Source organism: Euprymna scolopes, chromosome 37 (genome assembly GCF_053919585.1).
Source record: "Euprymna scolopes isolate OS-2025 chromosome 37, ASM5391958v1, whole genome shotgun sequence".
Lineage (NCBI taxonomy): Eukaryota > Metazoa > Mollusca > Cephalopoda > Sepiida > Sepiolidae > Euprymna > Euprymna scolopes.
This window is the reverse complement of record NC_136518.1, coordinates 87,757,354-87,775,096: the sequence shown is the minus strand read 5'-3', so window position 1 is coordinate 87,775,096 and position 17,743 is coordinate 87,757,354. Positions and strand designations below refer to the sequence as shown.

The following is a 17,743-nucleotide window of genomic DNA, read 5'->3' as shown; positions in this document are numbered from 1 at the left end:
TTTCTCCATACTAATTATAAATTTCATAATTATTTTTCTCCATACTAATTATAAATTTCATAATTATTTTTCTTCATACTAATTATAAATTTCATAATTATTTTTCTCCATACTAATTATAAATTTCATAATTATTTTTCTCCATACTAATTATAAATTTCATAATTATTTTTCTTCATACTAATTATAAATTTCATAATTATTTTTCTTCATACTAATTATAAATTTCATAATTATTTTTCTCCATACTAATTATAAATTTCATAATTATTTTTCTCCATACTAATTATAAATTTCATAATTATTTTTCTTCATACTAATTATAAATTTCATAATTATTTTTCTTCATACTAATTATAAATTTCATAATTATTTTTCTCCATACTAATTATAAATTTCATAATTATTTTTCTCCATACTAATTATAAATTTCATAATTATTTTTCTCCATACTAATTATAAATTTCATAATTATTTTTCTCTATACTAATTATAAATTTCATAATTATTTTTCTTCATACTAATTATAAATTTCATAATTATTTTTCTTCATACTAATTATAAATTTCATAATTATTTTTCTCCATACTAATTATAAATTTCATAATTATTTTTCTCCATACTAATTATAAATTTCATAATTATTTTTCTCCATACTAATTATAAATTTCATAATTATTTTTCTTCATACTAATTATAAATTTCATAATTATTTTTCTCCATACTAATTAATTTCATAATTATTTTTCTCCATACTAATTATAAATTTCATAATTATTTTTCTCCATACTAATTATAAATTTCATAATTATTTTTCTCCATACTAATTATAAATTTCATAATTATTTTTCTTCATACTAATTATAAATTTCATAATTATTTTTCTTCATACTAATTATAAATTTCATAATTATTTTTCTTCATACTAATTATAAATTGGTATAGAAGAAAACTGATGCATTCAAGTATTGTAGCAATGCAACAAACCTTATTGTAATAGAGCATTGACGAACACGAAAAGCAGCAGCAGCATTTAAAGCACGTATGCAAATTAGCAAGTGTGTACGTGCTGACATCATGGGAAGAAGGTGAGAAAAGATAGACCTTGTAGTCAGAAAAGCAGAGAGAGGAGAGGTGTTGGACGCGTGTTGAAGTGAGCGGACACATGCATGAAAAAAAAACAAAAAAAGACGGCACATGATCAAGAAAAGGAAGCGACCAGCGGTGTTTTGACTTGTGTGCAGCGACAGAAAAAATGCGCCATGGGGGGTGTAAAAGAAAAAAAAATGTAAAGACAAGAGACGACAGAGATATGTGCATGAAACAGCTTCTTGACAGACATGTTCGACGTGTATTCATTTATTTATTTGCAGACTGTTATCCTCATCTTTTTAGTTGTTTCACAGTGTTTTGGCCAACTATTTCATTGTGCCCCTTGCTTAATCGGCCAAAACATGGTAAGGCGACAAACACCTATCGAAGGCAGTAATTGCTGAGGATGCAGTTAAGAGATTCAGAGTTCCTTTCCCGTCGTGGTAACCACCTGACGAAGGCCAAAGGAATAGTTGGCCGAAACGTCGTGAAACAACAACTACAAGATGAGAATAATAGTCTGCAATAAATGATACTCATCTCAATGAGCATTCCAATCGATTAAATAATATATGTTCAACGTGTGAGTAATATTTTGAAACACAGTGAATGTGTTGTCGAAAATTATTGCAATAAATGCTTTTTGTATTCACCTTAAAAAAAAAAAAATTTTAATTTTTTTTTTAAATAAAAAAAAAAAAAAAAAAAAAAAAAATATGGAGTTATTTTTTTATGTCCTTTCTTGTTTGTTCCTGTGACAATACTAGAAGTATGGGTCCGAGTAGTAGTTTGTGTTTCGTGTTGTTGTAATGTGGCCATTACACTTTAACAGTGTAACACGGTTAAAGTGCCCACATTACTGCAACACAAAGTACAAACTAATAAATGACTAAATAATTATCTCAAAAAAAAATAACAACTTACCTCCGATAAGCAATTATTAAAATCCCCTAAGAATTCACTGATTAATTTATTATTCTCCTCCTGAAAAAAATAAAATAAATATAAATAATAAAATAAACCAGAAAATAGCAATATTTATTTGAACATCACAGAACAGGTAATAATCTTTCCATTAAACAAATGTTGACTATTTTGATTGAGGGTTAGGACAAGTTGTCTGCCCTCCACACGACAGAATCAGAGGAAGGTGACTTCAGAGCCAAAAAAAGGATCCAGGTAACTGTTTCAATATTGCTCTTTTCTCTAGGAATTTGAAGGAATCAGCACATTCGTCAATAGCTGATGTCTGGATCATTCCCCCCTCCCTCTTCGTAGAGGTACATAAAAAAAAAAAAAAAACCTGATTCACTGCTTTCATTTTACGGAGATCAATAATAAACATTGTAATCATATGAAAAAAATATTGTCGATCATTTGAGAGTAGGAAATGAACTTTTGGCTTACTTTTGGCAGCGTCTACCTCTAGTTTCCCTTATTTTGTCTTTTACTCCTCATTTTCCATGGCCGATGTTTCTGACAATGAGAAAAGAATTGTTGTTTTCTAGGTCAGAATTTATCCATCAAACACTTTTTTTGACCTGAAAGTATTTTTTTTTTTTTTTAGCTACTTATATCAAGTAGCTTCATGTCTTGTCTGAAGCGATTTCCATAAAAAATAAAATTGTGATTTTCAGATCAAGCCGCATGGTACAAAATCCAAAATGATTGGTAGAAGCAGATTGCTATCATCATCATCATCATCACAATTGTTACTATCCAAAAACCCAAAACTCTCATAATTCAATAAGAGAAAGATCTGATCCGGTTATCCACCACATCTCATTAGCAACTTCCTGTCAGTGACGTAACTTCTTATGCACATAATTCAACTTCTATCGTACGTTACTTAAATTTGGTAATAAATTTGGTTACCCATCAAGAAACGATCCTACATTTCCCAACTATATTAGCATGTAATTTAATGCAGTAGGTTTGATAGTAGATCCTATAGTCTGCGTTAAGTCAATCAGACACGACCAGCACAAATAAAAAAGAAAAAGAGAGTGGAGATGTGTCAGTGAGATGAGAGTGTAAAAAGTCTTAAAAACTCACCACGTCATATTCAATGAAAAAATCCACTAAGTGACATCCAGCTATGGCCATCTTGCGTGCATGAGAATTGGAGAGGTCAGTCGTGGAGAATTGGTTATTGCTCGCTTTGTAAAAATAAAGCAAGCGCCTCACAAACCTACAAATGAAAGAAAACGATTTTTTAGATAAGCAGGAACAAACAAAGAATGAATAAAAAGCATTTTTTACCATTACTCTCCCGTCTTGACACCAGCTTAAAATGTCTCTCACTGCTCCATGTCCATCTAACCTGGATTCTCTTTCTTCCGACTGCACGCCAGTCGCAGCTGGCCCATTCACACCTTCACTTTATATGTCTGTCTTCTTCAGCGCCGACATTTTTCTTGTCTGCCATGTTGCGGCCTTTTTTATCTTTTTCTTCAGATGCATATTTGCCAATTCGCATTCACGTTTAAATGCTGCTCCTAACTCAATCGTTTGCCATCCATCCTTTGGCTGCTCCTGCTATTTTCATACGCGCTCATATGCGCTCTGTTACAAACGATTTTTTTAGATAAGGACGAATAATTGGTATTATTTGGACTACTATTCTCTTCCTTCAAACGAACTAATAATGCTAGATAATATTTGCCATCCAGGTTTCATCCATTGTGTCATAAAGGCAACAACTCCTTTTTACTGTGTTGGAACAGTTGCAAATGCAGCGTCCACATTGAACACATATATAGGAAATAAATAAATAAGTATCCAGGTTGGTATTTTACCTTTTTTAACAAAAGTTTTTCATTACATGTTACTCTCCCATCTTGACACCATTTAAAAGTCCCTCGCCATCATCCCTCTCACCCAGTGTACACTTCTTTCCTCCAACCACATACTGGCCACAGCCAGCCCATTCTCATCCTCGACGTTACACGTCCATTTTCTTCAACACAGACTTTCTTTTTTATGCCAAGCATGTGGTGCATTTTTCTCTCCTTTTTTTTTTTCTTCTCGTGCACACTTTCTAATTTGCATATCCACTTTTTTTAGCTACTGCTGTTGCTAATCTCTTTGCAAGCCAGCTATCCTTCGCTGCGGCTGATATTTTTGCACGTGCTCATATGCACTATGTTATAAAAGTTTTTGTGAACTGTTTTATTGTTTTCTGAGACAATTGCCGAATTTGCGCAAACTAAACGTTCCACATCATTTGTGCCTGTACAACAATTTCAAATGAGCATACCATCTCCTCGATGTTTTTACTATCGCAGCAGACTCCGAATATCATAAATCAAGTAACTGCTTTGCTTGAACAGTATTTTTTTCAACCAGAAAACTGCTTTATCAACACACAAAATTCAGATTTTTTAATTGTTTGGAACATTTTGCAACAGCAGTTCTACACAAATGATTATAATTATTAAACTAAGAATTTTATTGAGCTCAAATTTTGACTTGTACTTTTTGAAGGTTAGTACTTTTTAAAAATTGTGTGAATATTATTATTAATGGACATATTTTATCAGGACATATTGAGTAATGTGTTAGGATTATATATTTCGAGAAATTTTCTTGCTAAAAAATAAGGGAGATAACTACCGATTTACTGAATTACCTCCCTTACTGTAAATTTAGTAAGCTGTGTCTATTCTAATGAAGACGTGATTACATCGAAAAACAGACTCAGTAACTGCTTTGCTTGAACAGTATATTTTTTTCAACCAGAAAGTTATACTTTATCAAAATTCAGATTTTCCAATTGTTATAAAATTTTGCAACAATTTAACATAATTAACTAGTATTTGTAAACTAATTCGATTGAGTTAAAATTTTTTAAGGTTTTTAAAAATTATGTGGATTTTTTTTATTAGTGGGGCAGGACATATTGAGTGATCTTGCAAAAAGATAAGGGAAATAACTACCGATTTTCTTAAATTTGAGTTCTTCGTTATTGTACTTATTTACTATGCCTCCCCACGGGACAGAGTTAGACACCAGGGTCGTTTTTTAACGTGGAGAAAAGGTACAAAAATAAAAAATTGTCTCAGTCGTGAAGGACTGCTCCTCCACCGAAAGAGAACAAGAAATGGAAGTGCAGCATCTGAAGAACAGATACTACACTTTGATCTTGACCAAAAGGAGTTCTTCGTTATTGTAGTGAAATTCGAAAATTGAAATATTAAATTTCAAGGGAGACCAATGGTGTCTACTGAATTGTCATGACAGATATGAAAAAAAAAAAAAAAAGTTAGAAATTTATTATTAATGAAAACAGTTTTCGAAGACAATTAGCGAAAATTTAATCAATCAATAAGGGTTTTATCACTCAATGAGGGACCCCTCCCTAAACTTTAGTCATATCTCTGTCCAGAGCTATCTGCTGTCATGTGGGACCCATGTGTTGTATCAGGTCATCCCTCCACTTCATTCTTGGTCTTTCCTTTGGCCTTTTATGTTCATGAGGTGTCCATCTGTTGTCATGTCTGGCTATATGCTCTGCCCATCTGTGTTTGGATGTTTGGATGGCAGTATTGTTTTCAATAATTCTTGTTTGTTATCGGATCTAGATGTTTGTCCTTCTGTCTTGTAGAGTCATACTCAAAATTATCCTCTCCATCTTCCTTTGTGCAACTACCAAGATTTCACTTTGGTGAGACATCAGAACCTATATTTTACTAATGGAGATCATCACAAGTAGCATATATTCATTGAAAATCTAATGAATATATGTTACCTGTGATGATCGATGATCTACGGCAGTAAAACATAGGCCTTGACATCTCGCCAAAGTGAAATCTTGGCAAAAAGTTTTGCTATAAATTCGCCAAAAATTTTCAGAAAAGATTTACCTCCCTTTTCTTACAATTTAAACCCTACTTTTCTTTTTTTTGCAAAACTCAATTTTCGTTATTTTTGAAAACTATTTTCATTATTAATTCTCTACCTTATCGTTTTTTGTAATTTTTTGGATATGTTCATTCGTATGGCACGACAATAATATTGGTTTCACTTAAAATTCAAGATTTCAATTTTCGAATTTCACTATAATAATGAAGAACCAAAATTTTAAACATATTTTTAAGTTTTAAGAACGATTTTTTTTTTTCCTGCAACTTACCTTTTATTCATGAACTCATAATTATGTAAGCAGTGATGAGGGTTGATTAGAAATACTAAATTTAAATAAATGTAAGGCTGAAGCTTAAATTGTACAGGGCGACCCAAAAAAACAGAGGGCATTCAATTGTTTTTCTGAGGATTTTATAGTCAACGGAGAAAAAAGGTCAAAGACCCTAGTGTTTTGATGTGATGTTTTGAATATAATAAACTAGTCATGACCAAAGTTTCATTTCATTCGGACAAAACACTAAGAAACGGGGCCTAATTAGAGTTGGGGGCCTGTTTTTTTGGGGGGTCACCCTGTATTAAGAAATTGAAATTTAGAAAATTTTGTTTAATTTGTGTTAAATTTACAAATATGAAATATTATATATACCGGCGTTGCCCGGTATTAAACATAACATTACATTCCTTTAAAAAAAGGACGTAAAAAGGCTGGAAAGAAACTAAGACATGTGCATGCGATTACGTTTTTCTAAACAATTCACTTCTTGTAAGAAATACTCGAGCTGTAATCGAAACCAAAATCTAAAGACAGTGAGACAAGTACGATAACCATTAGACCAGCTTGACACGATCTCCAAAAAGTGTTTTCAAACCTCATTCTGAACATAATGCAAACGATTAGCACATGCGCAGTCGTAAAATAGTTAGAAAACAGATAAAAATCTGACAACACCCCCCCCCCACATACCAATTTTTAAATTTTGACAACTTAGCAGCCCTTTTATCCGGATGAAAATAGATTAAAAAGTTTTCCACATGTCTGAATACCCTATATAACAAATTTCAAATCTGTAGATCAAAAATTCGTAGAGTATATAGGTTGAGAAGTGTCTCCACACACACACACACACACACACACACACACACACCCTTATTTTTACAGATATCTAAATTTTAATTAAATGAAAGGTTGTGCCTATATTATGCCCTGTAAAACCCCGTCTAAAATACCGCAAAGAAAATAAAATTTGAGAAATGTTTGTTGATGCATTTTAAAACCTATTTCGACAATGATCAAAGATGTCAAAATTTACACGAAAGGTCTTCTGCCCCATTTGCATAACACTCAAACTAAATATAACCCATATTGCCCACCCTTATGCCTAGCAGCTGTTTTCAAAAATTCACAATGCTTAGTTAATCAGATTAGAAGTAAATGCTTCCCATAAAAATATGTAAATACACACACCTAATTTTGTACAAATAGAAAAATCTATCCAAAACGAAATATAGAATCCGTACTTACCTTTGACTGTTCTGGTCATCCATTTTTTTAAACTTGTCATCAGGGCACTGAAAAAAATAAACACCAAAAATCATGTAAAGTGATGGAATCATGTAAGAACTGTTAGATATTGGCAGGCAACTCCAGGAAGAGAAACAATCAATGGGGTGTATACATGCAGACAGATTCCATGTGAAGAATGCGGGACTTTCCACCATTGTCTATTGGAATGCATAATTTGACCCAGAAATATATGAGAGGATATCGGTCAAAGGATTAAAATAATAGACAAAAGGAAATGTTAAACATTACAATAGGAAAATAATGTTTAAATAAATAAATCATCAGTCGGTTAGAGAGAATTGAGGCTGTTACATTTCTTGACTGCTAACATCCAACCCAACAACACACCAACCCCATGCGCTTTCAGAGATGTCAAAACAATAGTAAATCCAAAGCTAATTTGTTGGTGTGAAATAAAAACAATATATTATTTTATAGATCAACTGTGTTGTGTTTTACTCGCTGTCAGTGCGTATACATCGTAGACTAGTGACAAAAGTAGATGTTAACACTTATATAGAGTAAAAAGCGCATTTTCAACAACTAACCGCAGCAAATACATCACAGAATTATCTGGCAAAATAAAGCAGTGCTCAAATATGACACACATCTTACGATTGTATCGTTTAAAAAAAAAAAAAAAAAAAAAAAAGGGTAATTTTATATTACCATTCTAAACCTGAAAGTGCGACAAACATTTACGCCAATCTTTTTCTATGCTAAGGTTCAACACATGAAGAGAAGTGATGCTCACCTTGAGTACAGCCGATATGAGGTCCCAGTCCCACGCTGTGTAATCTTTTGTACCAAGAACGTGTGCATCCCGAATTACTTGGCTCACAAAATCATCAATACTTGACTGAAAAGAAAGAAACTCAAGAAAATTGCAATTTTGTTTTAGGTACATATCCCAAACGATCAACCACTGGCCCGTAAAGTTATGCTTTGAAAGTATGTTAAAACGCAAAAGAAGCAAAGAATAGAAAATGCTTTTGATTGGATATCTCAACAGTAACTAATCTCTGAACATATATACCATTCACTAGACAAAGCAGGGGAGGGTAGAGCGGTAGCTCTAGATATATCTAAGGCTTTTCACAGGGTATGGCATGAAGGTCTTCTCAGGAAAATCATGTCACTGGACAAATACTTAACATGATTAAATCCTTCTTAGATAAGAGAAAAATCCAGGTTGTCCTCGACGGTCGTACATCTAAACAATGTGATATAAATGCGGGAGTACCCCAGGGGTCTATCCTTGGGCCTTTATTATTCCTAATAAATAACCTGACAAAATTGTCTCTGAGATGGGTATATATACTGATGACACCACGCTCTATAAGATGTACTGTTATTTTCTTTAGAGCGACAGTCATCGTTCCACCCTGTATCTTGACTTTATCGTCATAAGGGTGCATAAAAATGGCGCAAAATTGTCCTGTTCAGGAAATTTACCCATTTTGAAATGTGTTTTTCCAGTAGATATATTGAAAAATTATTTTCAGATTTTTTTAGTAAATCGAGCACTCAATCAATAAATTTAGCACTATTCTCATTTACACCCTTTGAAAAATAATAGCTAAAAGTCAGAAACTACAAAACAAACATCCACAAAGTTAATATTTTCTTGATCAGTGTTACCCTGGATCAATAATATCAAAAACACTATACTAACTAAAGGGAAATAACTTTGTTGATCAAGGAGTTACTTCCCTTAGGAAGATTAATTCTTTGCGAAATCTATGGAATGAAGCTGAGATTCAAAATTAATAAATATTCATCCAAATTCCTTCTTGCGAACTCCCAACTGTAATTTTCATCGACCATGTCTCAGCTGTCCAAAAAAAAAGAAAACGGCCCTGTGCTTTCTCCTTCATTCTTTTTCACAGCAGTCATTGTCCTCATATGCAAATCAATGCCATATACATAATAAATAAACCATCTATAGACGAAAGTTTTTCTTTTCTCAATCCTTTCTTGATTCCGTCACCCGACATGATAGACAGAGGCACCGTCGCTTGCGTAAATCACGTTTTGCATTACTTTCGCCACATCTATATAAAGGAGAATTGTCTGTGTGTATGTCCAAGGAAAGGAATGGACTGGGAAGATGGGTAAAAAAGAGGAATGGGAGAGGAAAAGGAAAAGAGAAAGATGGAGGAAAAGAGATAAAAAATTTATAGAAATATGTTACACTCTTACCCTGGGCGATCCCAGATCACCCTGCTAATTACAATCATTTTTGTTAAAATAAGGTTTTAATCTATAGAAAAAAAATTTTTGTAGATATCTCTCTGCTGATGCAATACTCTATATATGAGCCAAGTACGTGCTAGGATAGAATACTGTTGCCACATCTGGGTAGCTGCTGCTTAGAGCATTCTATCCTGCCTTGACACATCTGGGTAGCTGCTGCTTAGAGCATTCTATCCTGCCGTGACAAAGTTCAAAGCCGACTTTATATTCTAGTAGGCAATGCAACCTCTTTCCCACAGAAGAGATATTGCAAGCCTGTCTCTGCTCTATCGTTATTTTTATGGCAAGTGTTCGACTGAGCTCCAATCCATAGTCCACACTTGTCAATCTTTCACAAAAACACTCATCTAACCAAAACCACTATCAATAAATTCCCCCACTCTTTATTGGTGCCTAAACCTAACACCAACAAAGCTTCTTTCCTAGAACTGTGGAACTGTTCTGTTGGTCTGCTTTCCAATTGACTACAATATTGTCATCTTCAAGTCCAATGTAAAAAAACTGAACCATCCTCATAAATAATCATATTACACCAAATTTCCACCACAAACGATTACTATGCTACTGTCCCAGTGACAATACACATATTCCCTTATTCTTAAGTGGCCTCCCAGCCTTGATCTGTGGTTTGTAAAAAAAAAGAAAACCTGGTGATCCTCAAAACCAACTCTTTCATTGCATACCGAAAACTTAAGTATAAGTTCTAGCATTAAGAAATATGACAAAGAAAGCTTGAATATGATTAGATGCAACTCAGACTGTTTTCTACACCCAGGGTCACTGGCCAGTCATCTCTACCAGCAGATCATTACATTAGTGTAATTTTTAACTCTTTTTAGCAATACTTCATTTTCTTACAACTGTAATAAAGTTACAATTTTTTTTATTTTCTTTTTAATTTTTGTTTTGTTTAAATATATTTGAAAATTTGCTTAGAATTGAAAATGGCTATTTTTTTAAATATTCAATTATTTACAAAAACAATTCTCATCAGAATTTTCAAACATTTAATGAAGACAACAAATAATTCTCATAATAAAACTGAAAAAAAAAAAAAAAAAAAGAAATTACCACTGTCTTAACGGCATCTGGCGGCAATCGGTCTTTTCCCAGATGAGTATAGAATGCATCTTGCTGAAGGGTTGTGTTTGCATTCTGAACGAGTTGGTCGAGGAAGAGGCTACACGGAATTGGGCCACGCTTCTTCAAGGCATGGATACGATTTAAATGATTAACTGCAAGAGTTGCACGGCTGAAAATAAAATTTTTTTAAATATATACATGGTAAAGGCAGTTTATTTTTTTATGATAATTTTATTCAAGTTTTTTTTCTTTACATTTTTTTTAGCGTTTTTCCACTCCAAACAAGGTACAGTGCCATTAGGATGTAAGAGGCTACAATTTGGAACCAAACTTTGCAGGGACAGTGCGTAGGGAGTTGAGCAGCAAAATGTCTGATCACATTACACTTCTGCATGTCAGTACAGTCAGGGAAGCAGGGGCCTGGGAGGGAATTTCAAAGTCTAGAAGTTTGAGGTAAGAAAACATTTGAGCAGAAGGATTTCCAGCATCTAGCAATCTCTACAGTGAAGGGGTGGGATTTTGCTTCTTGTCAGGTTAGTTGGGGGTATTTACGTCCAGGGGGTACAAGTGCTTTGAGTTTGTCCGAGTACATGCCATTAAATTATTTGTAAAATAAACATAGGGATGCAACAGAGGTTGGAGATTGATAGAGTAGGAGTGAAAGACTAGTAGCAGATGCACCAGCTTTAATGTGGCGACAATACTCCATGCATGGGTGGATGATGGCCTTATAGCGGTACAGGATACTTTCAGGTGTACTGATTTTTTTTTTTTCTATTTCTTTTATACTTTTATTCGCAAGACAATGTTGCCACCGAGATGTAAGAACTACTGCGAATACAGTGAAGATTTATAGAGGAATTCTAAATGGGGAAACAAGGAGCAGGGAGAGAATTCCAAAAGCAAGCAGTTCAACGAAAGAAGTTATTAGAATAGAAAATTTTGGCATCTAATGATCTAGAGTTAAGTAATGGGATTTTGCTGCAAGTTTGGTTTGTCACACATATTTACGTTGAAGGAGTTCAATTGACATAATTTCATTTGAGTACATTCTGTAAAAATACTGGTCAAAAAAAAAAAAAAAAAAGCACAGGGATGCAACATTGTAGTGATGGGACAGGGGCTGGGACATGGTTGACAACGCAAGACTTATTAGGTTAGAGAAACTTGATTGGTTGATGAAAAAGAAATAGGCAGAATACACATTATAAGGCAGTAGTTTTTACAATGTAAATATCAGATTTCAAATCTATATAATAAATCTCAACATCTGTGTGTCTGTATACGAATAGGCTCCTATATGGTTTGCTATTATACTAAACTGACCACATACAATGATAGAAGAGGATCTGAAATGGGTATGATAAAGTGGGCCCCCCAGGGGTGGTGGTCACTTATAAAGGGGACTCCTATGCACGCTCCTACTGTTTCATGTAGAGCTACCAAATTTGGCAGGATAACCCACTTTGGGGAAGGGGAAGTGTTAACATGTCACACTGGTCACACTTATTAATGGGGTGGGTCCCCAGTGGTGTCACTTACAACTGAAAACCCTATGAACACTCACACCGTTTGACAGAGTTACCGAACTTGCCATGATAACCCACCATAGGAAGAGGGGGTTATGGGTTACATCACTCACTCCCACCAACAGAGGCAGGACCCCATGGGGGCAATCAATAACGGGAAACCCTAATTAGTGTTCATCCGTTTGTGTCAAAGATTCCCACTATAGCCTCCTCATGTATATTTGAACAATTGTAGCCCCCATTCCCACAAAGATGATCCGAGCAATGCCAGTCTGTATGTGTGTGTCTGTCTGTACATCTATAGGACGATGTAATAAAGCTCAACGTGTGTGTGTGTATGTGTGTGGTGTGCATCTACAGGGTGACCCATAAAAAACGGACCCAACTCTAATTAGGCCCCGTTTCTTACTGTTTTGTCTGAATAAAATGAAACTTTGGTCGTAACTAGTTTATTATATTCAAAACATCACATCAAAACATTGGGGTCTTTGGACTTTTTTTCTTTTTTTTTCCATTCTACAGCATATGTTCTCGATGGCCTCTTTTGTTTTTTTGGGGTCACCCTGTATAAGACGAAATGGAATATAAGATAAAAAATGTAGAAAAAGATATCAGTTTTAAAGAAGTTCAAAGTTATTTCTATTGTTATATATATATCACAGCCCATTTTGAAGGTTCTTTTGAACCCAGTCAATGATATGTAAGACTAGCAGAAGTACCTAAGTCTGGAGGAGATTTTTTTTCGACCGGATAAATGTTTTACAATTTAAAAAAAAAAAAAAAAAAAAAAATCAACATAACATAAAATATTAGACAAATATATTTATAAACGAAGTCATCTTTTTTAAATAATCTGAAAAAAAAAAAAAAAAAAAAAAAAAAAAAAAATTAAGTTATTTGTCATTAGTTCAAAGCAAATTAAACAAAAAAAAAAAAAATACATTCATCATAGTTACTTATTCTCATAAGAAATACTAAGTATTTTTTTTTTTTGCACAAAATTTCACAAATATCTTTCTTTAGACGCGTTATAGAGTAGTAAAAGCTATATAAAGATTGAAATTGACATACCCAGATACCAACAGCACTCGAAGAAGTGCATATCAACTAATGCCATAAATTGAATTAAAATCTGAGATAATAAAAATCCAAGTAAAGAATTTCATATTATCTTTAGGATAGCCTTTTTTTATTTTTTTTTTACAAATAAAATCGCCATTTATCAAGGCTAAAAGATACTTGAGAACACGTGTTAATGAGATGCATAGATTGTCGGTTGAATGATGAAGACTTATGAGAGGAACGAAACTGATGAAAACAAATTTTGATGACTTATGAAGACCATTTATGACAAGTATTTGTTGATGTTGGATTTGGAGACACTATGTTTTAGTCTAAAAGGCGGTAGCCACATCGTAATGTTTCACAGATAGGAACATGTTAGACATTAGGCATTCAGAGGAAGAAAGAAAAGTTCTTTGCAGTTGTGGTTAAAAAATACATTCTTGCTGTGACATCTTACAAAGAGAAAACAGACTGAAGTTCAGTCGAGCACCTTCCATAGAAAAGGACTGATAGAGTATGTTGATTGATCAAATAAAACAATTTTATATTACCGAGTAAGTTGAAACAGTTACTTTATGTATCACGTTTATTATTAACTAGCAGAGGTGGCCGGCATTGCCCGGGTGTTAAAAAAAAAAAAAAAAGTGGTAGTAGACAGGCTGGAACCCGTGAAGCGAAAGTGGAAAAGAAAGTAAAAGAAAAGTTGAGATCTTACCGCTACGCTACGAGGCGAGAGGAAGTGAAAAGCGTTTAAAATTAGTGATTAAAAAGTTGACTTGAAGTGTAAGAATCATGCACACGCAGAAATGAAGGTTGGCTGCAGGCCAGTTTCTGCTTCCCCACGATATTGGGGAAAACCAGCTCCCCACAAAAAGGGGAGCTCTGCAAGTGAGTAGCAATTGTTTGATATGAAGGGTTTCCCCAACATTGATCAAAGCTGATTGCCTTCAAGACGTCTCGGCCACGAAGACCAGGCGAGTCGATTTGCTTTGATTAGTTTCACTTTATTTATATGAAAAAGAATAACAAAAACGCGAAAGGATGGAATAGAGGGAATTTTATAAAAGTCGATCAAAATAAATTTAGAGACGACGGCTGTTAGCAAATCGTGGATATTATAATCTAGGGAGTATATAAAAAGTTCTAAAAAAATAGTAACCCTCTAGAGAACCCCCCCTCCTCCCTGAAAAAAGCCTTTCTTGGACATACAAAAATGTGCGCGCCACTTTTGCCATATATATATATATAGATAGATAGAGAGAGATAGAAAGAGAGCAAGAGAGAGAGGACAGAACTAAAAAATAATGAAGATTAAAAAATATTCATTCATTTAAGTGATGTCCTGTCTGGTACAGGTATTGATGGCTATGGCTCTTCATCTATCTTTCTCCCTCGAGGCATTCATGAATTCATTGTTGCTCATCATTTGTTGCTTGTCAGAATAGTTTGATAACAATCAGGTGCTACCTGTCTATCATGGCAATTGTTACCGAGCGAGGTGTTCCGATACAGAACCATATTGACACTGTTTCTCGAATAAAGAGTGATGTATTGCTATAGCTTTCTTTGCAGTTGTACAGACAGTAGGCTGCAGTTTCTTTCTGTCCAAACAGTGCCTATACTGAGTGATTGTCCTGACCATTGTACCCAAAGGTATCTTTTGCTTAGCCCAACAAGATATGAAACCATCAACAGAATTATTTCTTTTTGCTCCCATATTACATATGTCACCTGCTTTTCATGATCTCATGTTACCCTGATCAGGAGGAAGGGGGGTGGGGGCTAAGTGGGTTCTCGACTATACCCAAAGGTCTCCCACAGACTAGCAGAGGGAAGGAGGGGCCTTACTTTTCCTTTGACAATAGTGCTGTCTTGCTACCTATTTCATTATAACAAAGAAAATATACAAGAATTTTTTAGTCATCATCATCATCATCATTTTGACAAGCTGTAGTATACCTCCTGAGCACTAAGCACAATGACTTATTTATGTCTAAAAGGAGAGAAATTCAAAGGAAAAAAATGCATACTTCTTTTAAAAGCAATGCTTTAGAATCCATAAGTAAAACATGCTTTACACAAAATCTCTCTTCTCCCTATCTACTATAATGTACGTGTGTGTATGTGTGGCTGGGTTCGTTCCCTATGGACTCCAAAATGGCTGGGACGATTTTTATGCAATATAGGAATGTGTTCGATAAGTAACGAAATCAAAAATATCCGATGAAAGAAGGACTAAGCAATTTTGATGAAAGTTAACATCTTATACAACATCACAAGTGGATTTAAGAAGTTATATTATCACCGTTATGTGCAAGATGAATGTCTAGGGGGTAGACACACAACATATATTGAAAAAAATAAATAAATAAAAGGAGTTTAAATGGAAACATTTACAAAATAAAGGTGTAAGGGAGGTAACTTAAATTGTTTTGTTGCGGAATAATAATGGAGTTTAAGATATATTTTTACTTTGGTCAGAATATAAAATCAGAAAATCAATATTTACCAAGTGTCCATTTATTTTGTGAGGGAGTTTTGTGTTTTTTGTTTTGATTACCCCCCACCCCTACCCCCACCCCAACGCCCGCTTTATTTTTCAGATAAGTTTTAATGTTCGTTTTTCCGTCTTCTTTTTTTACTTCGCTTATTCTTAGGTTTTCATTAACACCCCCACCCACCCCGCCGACCACACACACCTACAAACACTCGGGCAACACCAGGTACCCCCCTGTTACGTTAGTTTTTTTTCGATATTTTTCAGCGTTCAGCAGTAAATGAAATACTATCCTGCAGTCAAACTTGACCTCATTAACTCATTAAAACGGGCACCTGCCAAATCCAAGTAATTAAATAAATTCAAACGTGTTTCCGTTAGCATCTCATGGTGGGGCAATGGTTAACGTCGCACTTTTTTTTTTTTCACACTTTAATTTACAACTTCGCCTCAACGGCTCGGGTTCGATCCTCATACTTACCTACCAAAACATTTTTTTTAACCCCCCCCCCCCCCCCCGGAGTTTCCACACACACCTCCAAACACCCGGGCAACGCCAGGTACCCCTCGCTAGTCTATAATATAAATCTCACCTGTCTGTTTAAATGTATGTATGTCTGCCTAAAACTTTGGACATGGGCGATAGATTTTCATGAGATCAGTATTGTTTTGAAGCTCGATCCTCCAGATTGGCCAAGAACATTAATTCCTTCACCCCCAACTTGGCACTTTTCTACAAGAAAGTGGGCGGGGGTCGCTTTTTTCGCCGATATTTTCGAAAGTCATCCCCTCTTTTTGATTGACTAGCCTTAATTTAAACCTTTGCCACTTCCGGTTTTGTGATGGATGCAATGGCAAAGACATCACTTTTTTTTTCACATTCTTTTCCTCCTTCGCAGTATGGGTTTGAGCCTGCCAGCCTACTAAAATTTTTTTTTTTTTGCTTAACAATGCACCTCCAAACACCTGGGCAATGCCAGGCACCCAGGCTAGTCTATAATAAAAACAAAATTTCTTTTACATTTCTGTAAGTAATTTTTTTGTTTTATTATCAAAGGCAAATACCACTAAAAGGATAAAGTTTAATGAGATGGATTGTGAGTTAAAAGATGAATATTATGGGTGTATGAAAAATAATTATGATGATAGTTTATGATAAGTATTTGTTGACAATGGATTTGAACACAACTATGTTATCTGAATTTAAAGAAATTGTTGAACAGAAAATGTTAGTGAAATACTTACTGTCTGTGCTGTCCGGGGATGTCAAATGAGGAAGCAATGGCCATCAAAGTCGGTAGACAATGACTATGCGTCGTACATTCATGAGGTAAAAGTGTGTTGGCCTACAAAGACAAATTAACACAAAAATAGATGAAATTTATTTTGCTAAACATGTTCTGAAAATGAAATATACTGGAAATTTCAAACACAAATTTAACATCATCGATTTAAGATATTTTACATGTTGGCAGGTGTTGGACGGCTTTTAGAGATTAAAAAAAAAAAAAAAAAAAAAACAGTATACAATTTTGGCACTTTGCTACTTTCTCTATTCATAAAATAATCTGATCAAATATGTGTTTAAATAAAGTTTTTGTAGCATTTAAAAAGTAAAACTGTTAAATAATTTATTTTAAAAGGTTAATTATAGAGAAAAATGCTTGAATAAAGTTTAGTTTAAAAAAAAATAATTCTGTAAAAAACAGCATGTCTAACATTCGGATTCTCATTTGTAAATATGAAAAACAAGTTAGAAATTTTAATCTTTTGTTTGTTAAAAAAATACTT

At 34.0% G+C, this 17,743-nt stretch overlaps 1 protein-coding gene across 7 annotated transcripts in view; it reads right to left on the bottom strand.

The window, feature by feature from the left end:
* Nucleotides 1-17,743, bottom strand: part of LOC145261281 (rapamycin-insensitive companion of mTOR-like) — a 435,824-nt gene that overhangs the window by 265,322 nt on the left and 152,759 nt on the right. For all 7 annotated transcript variants that reach the window (XM_080119764.1, XM_080119763.1, XM_080119761.1 and 4 more), the window contains 6 exons: nucleotides 17,198-17,298; nucleotides 10,850-11,030; nucleotides 8,277-8,381; nucleotides 7,481-7,527; nucleotides 3,148-3,283; nucleotides 2,017-2,076 (listed from right to left, as the gene is read on the bottom strand). In XM_080119764.1, the coding sequence (XP_079975890.1) occupies nucleotides 2,017-2,076; nucleotides 3,148-3,283; nucleotides 7,481-7,527; nucleotides 8,277-8,381; nucleotides 10,850-11,030; nucleotides 17,198-17,298 (630 nt within the window). The remainder of the gene's footprint in view (nucleotides 1-2,016; nucleotides 2,077-3,147; nucleotides 3,284-7,480; nucleotides 7,528-8,276; nucleotides 8,382-10,849; nucleotides 11,031-17,197; nucleotides 17,299-17,743) is intronic.